The sequence below is a fragment of the Pseudovirgaria hyperparasitica genome, assembly GCF_010093815.1.
Source record: "Pseudovirgaria hyperparasitica strain CBS 121739 unplaced genomic scaffold EJ05scaffold_1, whole genome shotgun sequence".
Lineage (NCBI taxonomy): Eukaryota > Fungi > Ascomycota > Dothideomycetes > Acrospermales > Acrospermaceae > Pseudovirgaria > Pseudovirgaria hyperparasitica.
Window position 1 is genome coordinate 1761494 of NW_022985549.1, and position 17349 is coordinate 1778842.

A 17349-nucleotide genomic window follows, 5' to 3' on the forward strand; every position below is an offset into this window, starting at 1 on the left:
TACTTATCGGCGATTAAGGACCTTAGTTAATATAAAGTAATATAGATTTACGTAATCCGATAATAATTCGATCTAATATATAGAGCCTTCTAAATAATATCGCTATTACTTAAAACTCTTAATAATTATAAGTAGTTTCTAGTCGTACGTATTATAACGCGTCTCTATATCCGCTATTTTATAGGAAAAGAAAGCGACCGGGTACTATTATATCTTATCTTTCGTATCTTTATATGGTTAACTAATAATTCTAGTAATTATAAATTCTAACGCGTTAGTTTCGACCTAAATATACTTCTTAGGATTAAAATACCTAAGAATCGGCGTAGTTATAAAGTAATTCTTTAACGATCGGAACGTATCTCGCGCTTCCGGTATTAACTATATCTTAACCGACTTAGCTTTACGCTATACTCGCCTACCTATAGGGATTTTACCGCTATTCTCTATAAGTTTATTAAGCGGCGCCGTAATTCGTAAGAAGCCTATAATGAATTTACGATAATAGTTTATAAAACCTATAAATATTCTAATTTAACGTATAGTAGTAGGTTCTAGCTATTCTATAATAGTCTTTACACGCTCCGGCTCTATTTTTAGGCCGCTATATATTATAATAAAGCCGAGAAACCCAACTTCTTATTAGTGAAACTTATATTTAGATAATTTTACGTAGAGTTTATACTACCTTAGACGATTTAGCACCGATTTTACGTGTTCTTTATAATCCTATATACTATTGGAGTAAATTAGTATATTATCGAGATAAACTATATAAATCACGTTAAGTAATCCTATAAGTATAGTGTTAATATATTCTTAAAACGCTCCTAGCGCATTTATTAGCCCGAATGGTATAATAGTATACTTAAAATAACTATATCTAGTCCGAAATACGGTTTTCTACTTATCTCCGTAATGAATTTAAAGCTAGTAATATATATCTCGTAAATCTAGCTTCGTAAAGTACTTTACCTTTATTAATTAGTCTAAAGATTTATTAACTAGCGGTAATAGGTAACGATTCTTCTTAGTTACTATATTTAGTACCTAATAGTTAACGTATAGATATAAACTTCCGTCTTTCTTCTTCACGAAGAGAATAGATACGCTAGCCGATAATATACTATGACGTATCTAGTCTCTTTCGAGGTATTCTTTAATATATTTATAAAGAACTTCGAGTTCTAGTCTTAAAAGTAGGTAAAGTAGGCTATAAGGGACGTCTACTCCCTCTTTAAGCTTAATCTTTAGCTTATACGGCCCGTGATTAGGGAGAAGTAATATATCTTCTACCGAAAATATATCCGTATACTACGAATATATATCGGGTAGCGTGTCTTCGCTCTAATTATTACTATCGTCCTTGTCTTTATCGATAATTAATAAGGACGTAAGATAGATTAGCGATGATTAGATCCGTATAGCGAGGTTCTATGCCTCCTTACTAATAGTTACGACTTACTAGTATAATTTACTATAGTATTATCGGAATATTAATATCTCCTTCTAAAAATCAAGGATGGAGTTTAGGCGTCTAAGCTAAGGTATCCCTAGAATCATATTCTATTAGCTAATATTAGCCACGATAAATTCATTAGACATCTACTATTTTATTATCTTCGAGTTATGAACTTCGTAATTCGTTATAGCTTTACCTAAAGTTCTAACTTTATATCTATTAACTATAATAGTTCAGCTAACTTTACTAAGATCGTATAATAATCTATACTCCTTTACGAGAATTAATAAAATATAGTTATCTTCTATACTAGTGTCTACGAGGGCCTATATAGTTTTATTACTATTTACTATAGGTAACGATACTTTTAGTAATATTAGATCTTTACTTACCGGAAGGCGCTACGGCTCCTTCTAAGTATATATAATTTAGCTAAGAACGCGGTTAGGTCTCGTGTACTAGCCTATTCTTTTTTTAGATTCTTATAGTTAGGCGAAATATATCCTATTTTTCTATACTTATAGTAACGAAGTATACTATAATCCTACTATTTTACGATAGATGTTATATTTAAGTCTATACCTTATCCTTTTCCGTGTTAAGAAGTACCGCCTTAATTATTTTAGTATCCTCTTAACGCGTTTCTACCCCGATTTATACTCTTCTAGCGCTAATTATAGTAAGGTTACTCTTAATTAAACGTATTCGATCGATCTCGTTTCTAACCTATATAGGGTTCGTCGGTTTTACCTAGAGAGCCGCGTTCCTTAAGGATGCGGTAGTATTTATTAGCTTTCTCCTCTAATTTATATAGATAGTTAAAACTTAATAATACTATTTCTAGTCTTTCACGGATTAATGGAAGTAGTACTTCGCGAAACTAGAATATACGAATATTTTCCTATAGCGTAGGGATATTATCCTATAGGTTTTAGAGGTATTATAGTAGTTAAGTAGGTGTCTAGTTCGGTCGTTATACTACGCTTCTTAACTTAGATAGTGCCTTTCTTTTACGTTCTCTATCCGTTCCGAGGGTATTTAGTATAAATATAGCTAAATATTTCTAGGTTATCGTAGATAGTAGCTATACTTCCTTCTATCTATCCTATTAATCGCGGGATTATAAGTCTAGGTATCGTTCTCCGAACGAAATGCGTTATACTTTAGTAGAAAAGAGTAGAGGGTTATTAAGGAAGTACTTTTCGTAGTCTCTCTTCTAGTCTTTCTACTCCTTTTAGTTCTTCTCTATAAATATAGTCGGGTCTTTAGATTTTAGTATACCTAGGGAAGGAGTAGGGTAAATTAGTAACGAAGCGGCCGGGTATACGGTGGATTATCGTAACTCTAATAGTAGATAAACTAATTCCGCCTAAATTAGTATAGGAAGTCGTCCACCTACTATCGTTTAGCGTAGTTCTTTAAGAGACTCCTTAAGTTCTTATCTCTTTACGAGGAGTTTCGCGCGTTCTACCTATTCTTTAAGGGTTTAAATCTCTTAAGTCTAATTTGCGACGTATTTCTAAAGTTCGGCGATAGTTTATTATAATACCTTACGTGGCTCTACCACGACTCGTTATCCGGCTTTATATTATTAGAAGTTACTCGGTGTATCTACTATTTCTTTATCTAAAAGCTCCGTAATTTAGTCTAATATTTCTACTTCTTAGTTAGAAACGGCCGGGATTAATACCGATTATAGAGAATCCCTATTATTTAATATAGTATTACTTATCCCTATAGTAGATCGTATTAACCTTCTCGGTTCTAGTTAGACTATCTTAACTATAGTACTATATAGGGAGTAATTCGAATATAAGAATAGGGTTATTAGATAGTAGTATAGTTAGATAGAATAATAGGGTGTATTCTATTATAGAACGAATTACTACTAAACCCTTTTAGTAGGAATCCGAGAGTATATATATAAAGGGACGCCGATCTATCTAGCACGTGACTATTTACCGCCCTTCACGTTACCTCCTAACCCTGTTAGCTAAGGTACGTGTAGATTAGGTCCTACCTAAGGCTAAGTCCTAATACTTACCCTTATAGCTTACCTTATAGCTAGTAGTATCGGATTTAATACTATATTTCTTAGCTAGATTAAGTATCTTTAGCTCGATATCTTAAAATCGTAATATATCTCGAGTTAATAAATTATTAATAATATAGTCTATAGTATTAGGTAATAAGATAAGAAAGAATAAACCCTTAACCTCTTTAGATTTAAAAATTAGATATATTACTTTTACGACTATATAAGATAAAGTAGCGTATCTTTTTACTATTCGCATCTAGGTATAATAGAAATTATTAATATATTTGCGGATATCTTCTCCGTCTTTATAGCGGAGATTAGTAAGTAATCTAAATAGATATATTAAAGAACTACCTATATTATAGTTAAAACGTAATAATAGATAACTCTATATAGCTACTACTATATTATAGGAAGTAAGACCTATAATAAGATCTTAATATATTAACGAGAGTAATATAATTATTACCTTATTATCCTTTATATCCTAATCTATTATATCTATATATAAATCCGTGACTCTAGTACTAAAGGGTCTAATAACCCTACTAGAGACTATTATCTATAATTATATATATTTAAATACGATTATCTAAGCTAATCTCTACTTAGGGAAATTCTCTTCTCTTAAAGATAGCTTAGATAGAGAGGAAGGGTTAAGTTTAAAATTAATAGATATAGTTATTAATAAGTTTCTCGGGTTCCTTCTCTTTCTTTATATAGAACTTATTCCGACTCTTTCTATTTATTATATATTTATAAGGAAGGTAGTAAAGGTAAAAGAGGTAGAAGGACGGTATAGAGGATGATATAGAGACTAGAAGTTAATAAGATAGTAGAATTAAAGTAAAACTTTAATAAGATTAATAAGATAACTAAGTTTTAGAGAAGAGACTTACTTTTATTAAAATATAATAGTTTTTATTAATAAAGAGGTATTTTAAGGCTTTTATAGTAAAGCGCTAGGCTTATAATCCATTATAAGTAGAAAGTAGACGTGATTAAGGTTATTAAATATATTCTATAATTATATATAGAGAACTAAGTTCTAGGAGACAGAGTCGAAGCTATTTAACCGTTTAGACACTAGTCCCGTTTAGGAAGCAGTGTCTCTCACTCAAAGTACCTTCCGACAATACCTATCATCTTACTTCTTTTGCAGACGCTGACCATTCACCAGACTTTTTGGACCACTTACCCAAAACGAAGAATGATTTGTATAGGACATGTTTGTACAGCCAAACGCGAAAAGGCGAAGTCTTCGGAAAGGAGACGGGATGTCCTGATTAGGAATCCCGCTACCCCAGACCCCACCTCATGCGGGGATTGATGTTAAATATCGGCCAGGAACCATAAAGTCTGCAATTGCGCTATCAATGATCTCATGAAGTCCGGTTACTATCTACCTCGAGCAATCTTCATATACTAATCTCAGTCCTTTCCAGTGCTGCTACCGCCGCACTCAGCTCTACCACGACATCCCTGTCAGGCCATCACCGGGAGAAGATACTCACTCACTCACCACCAGAGCAAATCATCGCACAAACATCTCCACGCAATCATGGCAACAGCTGAAGCCACGCCCGCGCCAGCCGCAAAGGAAACATTCCACCTGATCAACGACCCCTCAGAAGCCATCAACGAAGCCATGTCCGGCCTAACCACGCTCCACCCCACCCTCTCCTATTCCGCAAAGCACAAAATCACATATCGCAGCGACATCGCAACCTTCAGGGAGAACCACGTCACAACAATCGGATTCGCTGGCGGTGGGCAGTACGTCTCACTCCCAATCCCCACCTTTTCCCCCCTTCTATCCCTCCCTCCCTCAGCTCCCTCCCTCCAAACCACAACCCCATCTAACACACCCCCAGCGAACCCATGTTCACCGGCTTCGTCGGCCCCTCATACCTCACCTGCGCCGTCTCAGGCACAATCTTCGCCTCCCCGACCGCCGCCCAAATCCTCGCCGCCATCGCCCTCTGCCAGCCCCACCCCGCCACCTCCCCCGGCACCCTCCTCGTCTGCGGCAACTACACAGGCGACATCCTCAATGCCGGACTCGCCGTCACGCGCGCCCAGGCCCTCGGGTACCGCGTCAGATTCGTTCCTGTCGGCGACGACGTGGCTGTCGGAAGGGCGCAAGGGGGGAGGGTGGGGAGGAGGGGACTGGCGGGGCATCTTGTTGCGTTGAAGGTGGTGTGTGGGATGGCGGATGAGGGGGTGGGGTTGGAAGAGGTGGGGCGTGTGATGGAGGGTGTTGTGGGGGATGTAGGGACTGTGGGGGTGGGGTTTGATCGGGTGGGGTTGCCGACGGGGGTTGTTGGGGGACTGCCTGTTTTGCCGGGAGAGACGGTGGAGCTGGGGATGGGAGCGCATGGGGAGCCGGGGCTGGAGAGGATGAGTCCTGTGCCGTTGGTGGGGGAGCTGGTGGGGAGGATGGTGGGGTTGTTGACGGATGTGGGGGATGGGGATAGGGGGTTTATCCCGTTTGAGAAGGCGAGGTATGGGGATGGGGAGGAGGGGGCGGATAATGCGGTTGTGCTGGTTGTGAATTCGCTGGGGAGTACGGGGGATGGGGTGTTGGCGGTGTTTGCGGGGGAAGGGGTGCGGGAGTTGAGGGGGAGGGGGTTTCGGGTTGAGAGGGTGGTGATGGGGCCGTTGGTGACGAGCTTGAAGATGAGTGGGGTGGGGATGACGGTTTGGAGGCTGCCGGTTGGGGAGGGGGTGTTGGGTGCTGCTGAGGCGCTGAGGTTGTGGGATCGGAGGGTTGATGTTGTTGCGTGGAGGCAGTAGGTTGGGAGTGTTGCTGTGGGGTCAAGGGGTGCTTGATGTGTCGTGTTATACATCGGTTCTTGTGGGTTGTGTTGTGCTGGAATGGCAGTAGACTGAGAAAGATCTCGATGCAAGTGATTCATGAAGCCTATCAGTTGATTAGCTCTTTCGTGCGATTGCACAGCTGGAACAATCGACCTCGCCTAAATTTTAGATTTTTCATAACCCCTTTATAGAGCTCAAGGTACAAGTCCCAAACGTTGCACCCGACTCAAGATAGCATTGAACGATAATCGGTATTCTATATGTCAAGGTATGAAGTGAAACAAGCCGTTCAAGTCACAATAGCATAAGCGCAGGAGGGCATCATGGAAAGATAAAAACCAACCATTTTTAACATTGAACCTAGTGTTCAAGAATAAAGCCAAGGCAGATTGGCCAGAGGTTACAGGGTATAAGAAGCGAACTTCCGTAGGATAAATAGATATCATCTTTATCTTTCAGATTTTGTAGATATTCGTTTGCTCTGCTGTAAAGCGGGGATGGGTCCAAGATTTTGAAACGTTAGAGAACACCAGATCAGGAGGCAGCTATTATGATTGTAATCTTTAGGGCTGGCTAGGACGGTGATTCGCATGCATGCATTGTCCGTACAATCTCGTTCAGCTTATGGAACTTGGATGAGCATGAGCACTTGCACGCAGACTCGAAAGTAAGGGACAATGAATATTGAGAGAGGAATCGGGAATACTTCATAGGAGAATGTTAAAGATACAGATAGGCTAGACTTTCGTTATAGACAGAGAGAACGCTTGAAGTGATATCATCTAAACAAAATGTAACGTTATAGGGAGACTAAAGCAATGTTATAGGTATATTTTGAGATCTTCCAACTCACATTCGGGTGTGGTTACGGGCGGCTGGTCATGCAGACTGGGAATTTTCCTGGATACCAAGAGAGCAGAGGAATGTGAATTAATGAGCAGACTGTTCGACAATGTGTCTGTATATATGGGTAAAAGGTTGTAGTGGTGGTGTACAGTGATGCAGTTAGTGGTGTGTGGGTAGACAGCTATGAATGCATATCATCTATTTATGTAACTGACATAATTTTTATTGACACCCTCACATACGCATACGCATGCATGCACAATTGCATATCCCAAACGAAATCCCATTGCATCCGAATCCAGCACCCGGACTACCAAAAAACCTCCGAATCCCCCCCTCCCCGCAGCCCATCACAACCACCGAAATCCACAACACCAACACACACGCACACCACCATCGCTCTTCTGCCCTACGCATCTTCGATGTAGCAAAAAGGAAGAGGTTGGGCCATTGCGTCATTTCAACCAGAGATGGCTGGACTAGGCGGTTTGTATATATCTCCGGGCCCGGAGCGGACGGATAGGCTACGCGATGCGAGACTACGAGGCGCGGAGCGTGGGGGAATGGACAACACATACGTGCGCGCAAGGGATGCGACGGATGATGTAGTTGACCTGTGCTGATCTGCTGTATAAAGCGGCATTGCGGTGCTGTGCACATATCAGCCCTGTGCATCTCTCGCCTGCCGCTTCTCGACACTCCACGTCCCCTGTCTACACGCACCCGTGATGTACTCCTCCATCTCCCTCGCCTCCCTTCTCGCACTTCTCGTCTCCCTCGTGCCATACATAGCTGCACAGGATACGCTGTTCACGGTCAATTGCGCGCCGCTCACAACGCAGCGCTCCGACCCGATCCTCGTGCCAGGGGAGGCATCTAGCCACGTGCACACCATAATTGGAGGAACGGCATTTGCACGCACAGAGACGAACGAAGATGCGGTGCGTGCGGCGGGCACGACGTGTGATAAGAGCTTGGATAACAGCAATTATTGGATTCCGCAGCTGTATCATCAGGGGGAGGGTGGGCAGTTTGAGCTGGTGCCTATGGCGACGGCGGTGAGTTTTGAGGATAATGATAAAGTGGAAGTGAAGCTGATGGCCGTTGTAGTCGGTGTACTACTTGAATCGCGCGTGTGACTATGCAAAGGACCGGACCGGATGTGATTACACGCAATACGCGCGTGCGCCGCCAAAGGGGCTGCGGATGATTGCCGGGGACCTCAAGCGACGGTGAGGAACGCCCCTGAATGTAGTCAAGAAGTCGACTGATATACGGTGTAGCACGTACAACGATAGCGACTTCCGCGAGCGGGCTATGAGCCATGTATGTCTGCGCGCCAACGGCCAGGAAGATCTACACATCGCAGACCTGCCGAAAGAGCAATGCACGCGGATCCGCAGCCAGGTGTTCTTCCCGAGCTGTTGGGACGGGGAGAATCTAGACAGCAAGGACCATAAAAGCCATGTAAGTTGCTATCCTGACGTCTTCCTGGGAGGATTTGACACGACTGACGAGTGCAGATGGCGTATCCGGCACTTGGGGACTACAACATTGGCGTGTGTCCGGAATCGCATCCGGTGGGGATATTCTCGGTCTTCTTCGAGTTCTTCTACGATACGAACGCGGTGAGGGATTTCAATAGGTATGTGTATGCGATGGGCGACACGACCGGGTATGGGCTGCACGGCGATTTTATCAATGGCTGGACGGACCAGGAGAAGTTGCAGAAGGCCATGTCTACGTGCACGGGTTCGGATGGTGCGTATAGCTCCACAATGTGTATATTGATACTGACGAGCGGTAGGTATCAACAGTGCGGGTTGCAGCTTGAAAGTGAATGGGGAGACTGGGCAGGCTACTAGAAAGGACCCCGAGACGCCGGCACCGGATGAGGATGTTGGATTAGATGGACCTATAAAAGCGCTGCCAGGTGACAATCCAGTGAGCATTTCATCCAGTCCGCGGCATGCCGGAGACTGGAGGCGTCATACGAGACATACGCGCCGTAGCTATAATCAAAGATAGACGTTAATAACATGTCATCCAGAAGAAACAGAGATGAAATCGTGCCTCAAGTCGTTTATGTTGCTATTATTAGGTTAGATAGCTACTTTGGCTTAGCATGGATTACTAATCAGAAACGACGCTAGGTTTCACGCTTGGCGGGTTTCTCCTAGCCATCCTCACACTTCGAACTCGGCGGCATTGTATAAGCGTCTCGACCTTGCGATTCCTGTCACTATGGCGAGCTACTCAGAGGCTCCGGTCGCCCAGAAGAGACGGCGTGTGGGCTCGCAGATGAATAAAGGTCGGTCATTGCACCTGTCGCGCCGCGGATTATTCTGAGTTCACAGCGAATGCTACTAGCAGAGCTACTCGACGGAGCAATCGCAAACGAACCGACAATCAACCCTCCGTAGCAGAAGAGGTCCGTTTGCTCTATTGTTTTCGCTATCGGAAATATCCAACATGGCGGAGCAGTTTTCGAGCCCACGACAGGCTCAGGAAGGACCTGTCAAGACAAAAAAGTACATTCACGATCTCGGAGTTTCATTGATTGAGAAGCCTGCGGAGGATCCTTCTGCACAGGCTGGGAAGCCAAAGCGACGTCGGGAAGACGAAGTCACCCCCGCTAACATTGCGCTCGAGAGGTCCCCTAAACGTACACGAACGGTTTGGAGGACACTCAGCGACGCTCGAGTTGACTACTGGAGAGAGAACGGGACTTGGCCAAATCCTGAGCAAGAAGAGACAATGGATCGTTTTCAAGAGCCGATCAAGCCTGCGCTGGCCAAAAAAAAGTCATCAAACTCGCTTCGTCGTAAACGGTCAGAAGCGAGCATCAACGCGGAAACAATTCTGACACCATCATCGAGTGATCAAGCCCCACGGGAGCTAAAGAGCGCTACATACCGGTATCTTCGTTATGAGAGCCGGCTCAGCGAGCGCGGTAGCTTCATGGCTAAGTACAAAAATATCAGCGTGGAGAGCAGAGAGCTTTGCCGCAAACTTCTGGAATCGCCGCAAACTCCCCCAAAACATACATTATTTGACGATGATCTTTTTGAAGAAACTTTGGAATTGATCAAGGGCAGGAATGAGACCAGGATCATTCGTGACATTGCGCAGCTGATTGTCCCTCCTGCCGAACTTTTAGCAATGCGTGGCTCCAAGCATCTAAAGATTCTCCGAGAGACAACCAACGCCGGCTGGAACAACGCTATCCCATTCTACGGACCCCGTCCACAACCAGATTACGGTCTGGGATTCAAGCGTCAAGCTTTTACTAAAGAACAACTGCAAAAGCTTCAGCCCTTTATCGGGAACGACATGGAAGAATGCTCGTATTTTGCAGCCACAGATGACATGTACTTCCCATTCTTGACCAGCGAAGTGAAGTGCGGAGCATCCGCGCTTGATATTGCTGATCGACAAAATGCTCACAGTCAGACTGTCTTATCGCGCGGTCTCTTTGAGCTCTTCCGCCTTGTGGGTCGAGCGAAAGAGCTTGACAACACTATCAGTGGCTTCTCGTACTCGCACAGTGACGTGGACGTGCGAATTTGGGCACATCTGATTGTCACGAATGGGGACGACGTTAAGTTCTACCGGGAGCCGATTGCGAAATTTGACATCGAAAAGACGATACAAGCAGATAATAGATGGATCGCATGGACTGTTACTATGAACATTCTTGATTTGTGGGTGGCTGATCATTTCAGATTGATCTGTTCCGCTGTAGACATGTTACCCGCAAAGTTGGACTTCGACGTTTCTGAACTCTCGGATTCCGACCGCACACATCCAGAACCAGTGTCATCACAATCAGGAATACCCCAACAAGCTAAAGATTGTAGCACGGCTGGTCCTCGAGCCGTCCCGGACGGTTCGCCGGATATTCAACAGATGACTCCCACCACAACCATTCAATCGAAGTCTAGTAACTCCAAGAAGAAAAAGACAAAGTAAAGGCATTACGCTCTTCATCTGAACCGAATTCACCTGCCATGCTATCATGACATTGATTAGGCTATGCTCATATGGGTTGCGATATACCGATGGGAAGTAACTACATATGCAAAATACTAGGCCTGTTGAACTACCACTCCGTGCGTCGTACGTGTTGTAATCCATGAAAATACGTCATACATTATAAGCTGGGACCACATGCCAGGCTGCGTCCGTTGGACAGCACTCCATTACTCCATACTCAAAATCCTGGTCGGTTTGGTACTCAGTATTCTGAATCATGGAGAGCATCAGCATCTGACGCAGAGCAGCTGCAGCATGACGACGACTGGGGGCATGGTTCGCCAGTTTGAACGCGGGACTGTGGGACGCGAGGAACGTTCCATGCATCGAAACCTGCTTTTGTAGTATATCCTCCGTCACTTGTGGTGTGGAGATGCCGTTGCCAAGCGACGTGGTTGTGTCAGGTGTAAGCGGCTACCTAGGCCGTCTGGGTGGGTACTCTATCCATTATGAAGTCAGTTCGTGAATGTAAGCGAGATGAATAACAGTGGTAAATGCTCTCTCTCTACTCAGAAGTTCACGAAGAGATGCTCCAGATGATCAAGATGATCAAGATGAAATCGTTCTCTTTAGCTTCCATAAGGCTTCGTCTATGAAGGAACAGCAAGATATAGCTGGCTCAGACTCGAGTCATAGAGCTAGATGTGTCAGATCTAGCAGCGGTAGCTAATTACAGTTAAAACATGACGCCACGCGTAAATAGGCGAAACAACGGGACTGTGGCGCAACGTGTGGTGGTGATGCGAAGTGAATGGTGACGGCAGAAGGAAAACATGGAATGGCTTCCGATGACGATGCGATGAGGTCAGATCGCGTCCGCGCTAATCGCAGCGAGGCCCGGCCATTGGTTACGCTCTGAATGCCTCAGGCTTAAATGTGGCGTTGCGGAAGTGGCTGGTTACACCTTCCCTGCTTGATGGTCAGTTGTGGCGCAAGCTCTATCAACATTCCTGGTCGTAAACAGGTTACAGACGTCGCATTCACTCCACTCGAGCCCAATCGCAACACTCTCTGACGTAGCACCGCTGAACCTCACCGTGCACCACAAATACGTACTTAACTACATATACCAGCCTGTCTTCCGCCCAACAGACTGCTATCCTCACCAACTCTTCTCTACAAAAACTTTACCGAATCCTCTCATCTTGATCAACTTCCAGACTACCTGAACTCAGACAACACTTCACCCACTTCATCATGTCTAACATCCTCAATAAGGTCACCACAAAGGCCGAAGAGCTCCTCCACAAGCACAACACCACCAACAACCCTAACACTGCCCATACTGCTACCGGTACCACTACAACTACACACGGAACCACAACCACAGCTCCACATACCGGTGCTACACACCAAGGCCACTCTCACGGTGATCCAACCGGCATCTCGTCAACAGGAGCTGGTTTCGGAACAAACCACGGCACCTCGACCAACGCTGGCCCTCACAACAGCAATGTTGCAAACAAGCTCGACCCGCGCGTAGACTCCGACCGTGACGGCCGTGCTGCTCACACCGGTACTGGCTACGGCTCTACCCATCAGACTACCGGCACCACAGGTGCGTACGGCGCGAACGAGAATATCCACAGCTCCAACCACGGCCCACACAGCTCCAACCTCGCCAACAAGCTCGACCCCCGCGTCGACTCGGACCGTGACGGCAACCGCACTGCTCCAGGAGGTGGTGACCCATCATACGGTACTCCGGGTGCTCATACAGGTACCTCGCACAGTGGAACTGGTATCGGAGGTGTAGGCCACGGCACTACTCAGCACTCCACCTTTACCCCTGGCACGCACACCGGCACGCACACCGGTGCATACGGCAATGAGAACCCCAACAGCACAAACCATGGCCCGCACGGATCTAACCTCATGAACAAAGTCGATCCTCGCGTCGATTCCGACCGCGATGGAAACCGCACTGCTCCCGGTGGCGGTGACCCCTCGTACGGTGCTCCAGGCGCACACACGGGTAATACATATGGCACTCAGCACGGTACCACACATGGCGGCAACTCTGGCTTTGGCACGACTGGTACGTCATCGTCCTACACGCCCGGATCTGGCAATGCGTCCAACACTGCTGGTCCGCACGACTCGAACCTCCTAAACAAGCTTGATCCTCGCGTTGACTCGGACCGTGATGGATCAAAGACGACTGGCGGAAATGCTACCTACAGGTAGATGGATGGTCAGGATCTCGTGTGTTAGCGATGGCGGACTTGCGATGGATTCTCTTATATGCTGTATTTACTATATCCATGATGAACTTTCTTCTATGACGGGATGTTGATTGAGGCGAGCATCTGGGAGGAATTGATGCTGAAATGCTTTGCACGGCATATCGGATGAATGAAAATGAATTGCACGAATGCGAGTTTGACTACCTCGATTGAGTGTTTGTACGTGTTTGTGATGGGTGCGTATTTGACGAATCTTCTTCAATGCTGAAAAGTCTTCTTCCTTCCTACTTGTAACTTGAATGAGAAGTATGTTGCACTGCCTTACCTGTGATCACCCTTCCATGCCATACGCATCGACCAGTCATCTACCAGACACGAATATACCATCCATGCCCTACGGCAACACCCTCGGCTCACTTCTCAAAAACTCAAAATCACACCCCTCATGCGCCTGATTGACCGTCCGCTCATACAGCGCCCGATAACCCCTCGTCGCTGCCTCCCTTTGTCCAACTCCCCCACCTCCCCTCCCCTCCCTCCTCTCCGCAATCCTCCGCCCAATCTCCTCCTCCCCAAGCTCAACGCCAATAAACCGCCTCTCAACATCCACCGCAACCCAATCCCCCGAGCGCACCACGCCAAACACACTATCCACAACCGCCGCCTCGGGACTCACATGCAGCACCACCGTCCCGCCCGCAGTGCCAGACATCCGCCCGTCGCTGATACGCAGCATGTCGCGCACGCCCTGGAGGGCTAGTTTGCGCGGGATCGGGATCAGGCCTGCTTCGGGCATGCCGGGCCCGGCGCGGGGGCCTATGGTTTGTAGGATGAGGACGGTGGAGGGTGAGACGGGGAGGTGAGGGTCGTCGATGCGGGCGGCCATGTCTGCGGGGCTGGAGAAGACGAGGCAGGGCGCGCGGTGGGTGAGGAGGGGTTTGAGCAGGCTGGCGGAGGCCTTGAGGATGCAGCCTTCGGGGGCGATGTTGCCGCGGAGGACGACGAGGGAGGAGTTTGGAGCGAGGGGGGTGGAGAGGGGGCGGATGATGGAGTGGGAGAGGGGGAAGGGGCGGAAGGGGTTTGTGGAGAGGATGGTGCGGAGGGAGGAGCCGGAGATGGTTTGGGTGTCGAGGTGGAGGAGCGGGGCGAGGGTGTGCATGAGGGCGAGCATGCCGCCGGCGTTGTGGAAGTCGGTCATGTAGTTTTCGCCGCTGGGCTTGAGGTCGAGGAGGAGTGGGGTGCGGCGGCCGATGGCGTCGATGGTGTCGAGGGTGATTTGGCCGGCGAGGGTGGGGTGGCGGTTGATGATGGCGAGGAGGTGGATGATGGCGTTGGTGGAGCCGCCGAGGGCTTGGAGGACGGTGATGGCGTTGAGGAAGTTTTCTTTGGTGAGCATTGTTTGGGGGAGGAGCTGGGTTTGCGCGGCTTGGACGGCGTTCATTCCGGTTTCTTCGGCGATGCGGAGCCGGGCGGAGGAGACGGCTGGTGCGGTTGCGCCACGGAGAGGCATGAGTCCGAGGGCGGCGGTGATGCAGGCCATTGTGCTGGCGGTGCCCATGATGCCGCATGTGCCTATCTATGGGGTCGGTGGTTTAGAAGTTGTTCGAGGGGCATGTATTGCTGCTGACTTACCGTAGGAGCGAGTTCTTCGTTCAGCGCGGAGATGTCTTCCATGTCGATATTACCAGCTCGGAACGCAGCCCAGTTGCTTCTGCAATCTGTGCATGCACCGAGTCGTTTTCCTCTGTGGCTGCCGGGCATCATGGGCCCGGTGACTAGTGGCAGGATAGGTCTATTTGCAGATATACCGCCCATCAGCTGTGCTGGGACAGTCTTGTCGCAGCCCAAGGAGTCTGTTAGCACTCATGCTTGCGCGAAGAAGATCCTGTACACACCTCCAATCATGACACAAGCATCCATTGGCTGGGCTTTGATCATCTCCTCCGTGTCCATGCTCATCAGGTTCCGTAGAAACATGCTTGTTGGGCTCGAAAACGCCTCATGGAGACTGATGGTTGGAAATTCTATCGGAAGCCCGCCCTTCAACAGGATGCCTCGCTTTGTTGCTTCAATGAGTTGTGGAACATTGCCATGACACGGGTTGAAGCCCGAGAAGGTGTTTATGATTCCGATGATTGGACGTGAGAGAGCATCGTCACTCAAACCGAGAGCTTTGATAAAGACTTTTCGAAGAAAGAGAGAGAAGTGTTGATCTCCGTACGATGTGAGGTTCTTTTTCAAGCCGACCGATATATCAAGCTGCTTAGATAGATCATAGTCGTCGTTATTTAGTGCCTTGTCTGGGTCTGACATCGTTGCATATAGAATTCTCTGCTTTGGGATCAGAGTCCACAGAGCGATGTTCAAATATATCTTATTAAGAGAACTTCAAGCAGATGGACGTACAGATGTGGTCGTGTGTGGGTCGTCAACTGGGGACGCTTCGGACAACGTCCGGGGACATTCGCGTTCCAACTTCCAGCCGGGGTCCCGTGTAGCGACGTGGTGCCAACTTTGTTGTTAAAAGATATCCCTGGGTAGATCATCTCGCTTGCACGATCAAGTAGAGCCCCGTTTGTGTACCATGAGTGAACCTGTCCCACTTTTCTTCTTCGGCTGTAATCCGTCGGAGAACGTCCGACATAGTCAGGATAAACTGTAGTAGTAGAACGTGATGGTCAAAATGCGGAATTCGGCATAATCTGATAATACGAGGTCCTTCGTAATGATACATGGAGATAGAGTTGAAAAATACTGCCATATAGACACACAGCTCGTTCTGTACTCAGGTAAGCAAAACAGTACCACGAAGAAATGAGAGCTAACAGATCAGGAGGACTCAATGTCAATGCTCGATCTTGCGGGGAAAGTGGTGCTCATCACAGGCTGCGGCCAGAGTGGAACTGAGGGTTGGGGCATAGGCGCTGCGTGTGCTGTTCTTCTCGCGCGTCAAGGGGCGAGCATATTTGGTGGCAATCGCACAATCCAGTCGGCAGCCATCACAAAGGCCACCATAGAGAAGGAAGGCGGTACGTGCGATATATTCCCCACGGATGTCACGTCTTCAGACTCCGTAAAGCGACTTGTCGATGCGTGCATGGAGAGACACGGAAAGATCGATATTCTGATCAACAATGTCGGTCGTTCGGAGGCAGGTTGTCCTGCAACTCTCACAGAGGACCAATGGGACTCACAGATTGATATCAATCTCAAGAGCGTCTTCTTGACGTGTCATTATGTCCTGCCAATAATGGAGAAACAGGCGTCAGGAGGCTCTGTCGTCAGTATCGCGGTATTTTCTCACTCTATTCATTACTACAGTTTTTCACTGACACGGATACAGAGTATCGCTGGCCTCCGTTATATCGGCAAGCCACAGGTGGGTTACTCTGCAACGAAAGCTGCAATACTGCAGTTCACAAAGGCAACGGCAGTCATCTACGCGGATCGAGGCGTGAGGCTCAATACCGTTGTGCCTGGCCTAATGGAGACGCCTTACACTAAAGAGCTGTTCATAAGATTTCCGGTTGCGGGAGGATACGAGAAATTCAAGGCGATGAGAGACTCTCAGGTACCAATGAGACGAATGGGAGATGCGTGGGACGTTGCCAATGCGGCGTTATTCCTAGTTTCTGATGAAGCCAAGTATATCACCGGGCAGAAGATTGTTGTAGACGGTGGGATTACATCGTCGACTGGGAGACTGTAATGGAAGCTGAAGACACCTGCTGCTGGTCCTGTTGTGACACTTTCCGGCTCTCTCGCCCGAGCTGGTAGATGATCATATGCAAGGTGGTGGCCGGGTCACGATACCGGAACCATAGCCAGCCCGTTGTGAATTGACGTAGTCAGAGAGATTGGTAATGGATGATTATAACGAAATAATTCAGAGGAAAACAACGACGGATAAGACGGACTTCCTCCGATCGAAGCCACAAGCGGTGTTTGCCGAACCAAGGGGC

The 17349-nt window shown here is 47.1% G+C and overlaps 6 protein-coding genes across 6 annotated transcripts; 5 read left to right on the forward strand and 1 right to left on the reverse strand.

The window, feature by feature from the left end:
* The first annotated feature begins 4667 nt into the window (after positions 1–4667).
* Positions 4668–6563, forward strand: EJ05DRAFT_506653 (DAK1/DegV-like protein). The gene is made up of 3 exons (XM_033747842.1): positions 4668–4889; positions 4946–5276; positions 5375–6563. Coding segments are annotated over exons 1-3 (1254 nt in total). The 5' UTR covers positions 4668–4888; the 3' UTR covers positions 6297–6563.
* Positions 6564–7438: 875 nt separating this feature from the next.
* On the forward strand, positions 7439–9194 carry EJ05DRAFT_506654 (uncharacterized protein; the record flags this gene model as incomplete). The annotated part of the gene is made up of 5 exons (XM_033747843.1): positions 7439–8224; positions 8277–8398; positions 8450–8633; positions 8690–8927; positions 8974–9194. Exons 1-5 carry the CDS (start codon positions 7895–7897, stop codon positions 9192–9194), a joined length of 1095 nt encoding a protein of 364 aa, XP_033605461.1. The 5' UTR covers positions 7439–7894.
* A 151-nt stretch (positions 9195–9345) lies between these two features.
* Positions 9346–11225, forward strand: EJ05DRAFT_23383 (uncharacterized protein). The gene is made up of 2 exons (XM_033739990.1): positions 9346–9477; positions 9524–11225. Exon 2 carries the CDS (start codon positions 9639–9641, stop codon positions 11136–11138), a length of 1500 nt encoding a protein of 499 aa, XP_033605462.1. The 5' UTR covers positions 9346–9477; positions 9524–9638; the 3' UTR covers positions 11139–11225.
* Positions 11226–12304: 1079 nt separating this feature from the next.
* EJ05DRAFT_471965 (uncharacterized protein) lies at positions 12305–13715 on the forward strand. The gene has a single exon (XM_033743080.1). The coding sequence runs from the start codon at positions 12399–12401 to the stop codon at positions 13386–13388; it is 990 nt and encodes a 329-aa protein (XP_033605463.1). The 5' UTR covers positions 12305–12398; the 3' UTR covers positions 13389–13715.
* Positions 13716–13781: 66 nt separating this feature from the next.
* Positions 13782–16152, reverse strand: EJ05DRAFT_506657 (dihydroxy-acid and 6-phosphogluconate dehydratase; the record flags this gene model as incomplete). The annotated part of the gene is made up of 3 exons (XM_033747844.1): positions 15283–16152; positions 15020–15210; positions 13782–14963 (listed from the first exon to the last, which is right to left on the reverse strand). The coding sequence occupies exons 1-3, from the start codon at positions 15698–15700 to the stop codon at positions 13782–13784; spliced, it is 1791 nt and encodes a 596-aa protein (XP_033605464.1). The 5' UTR covers positions 15701–16152.
* EJ05DRAFT_516475 (NAD(P)-binding protein) lies at positions 15921–17273 on the forward strand. The gene is made up of 2 exons (XM_033748654.1): positions 15921–16667; positions 16731–17273. The coding sequence occupies exons 1-2, from the start codon at positions 16230–16232 to the stop codon at positions 17094–17096; spliced, it is 804 nt and encodes a 267-aa protein (XP_033605465.1). The 5' UTR covers positions 15921–16229; the 3' UTR covers positions 17097–17273.
* Positions 17274–17349: the final 76 nt, after the last annotated feature.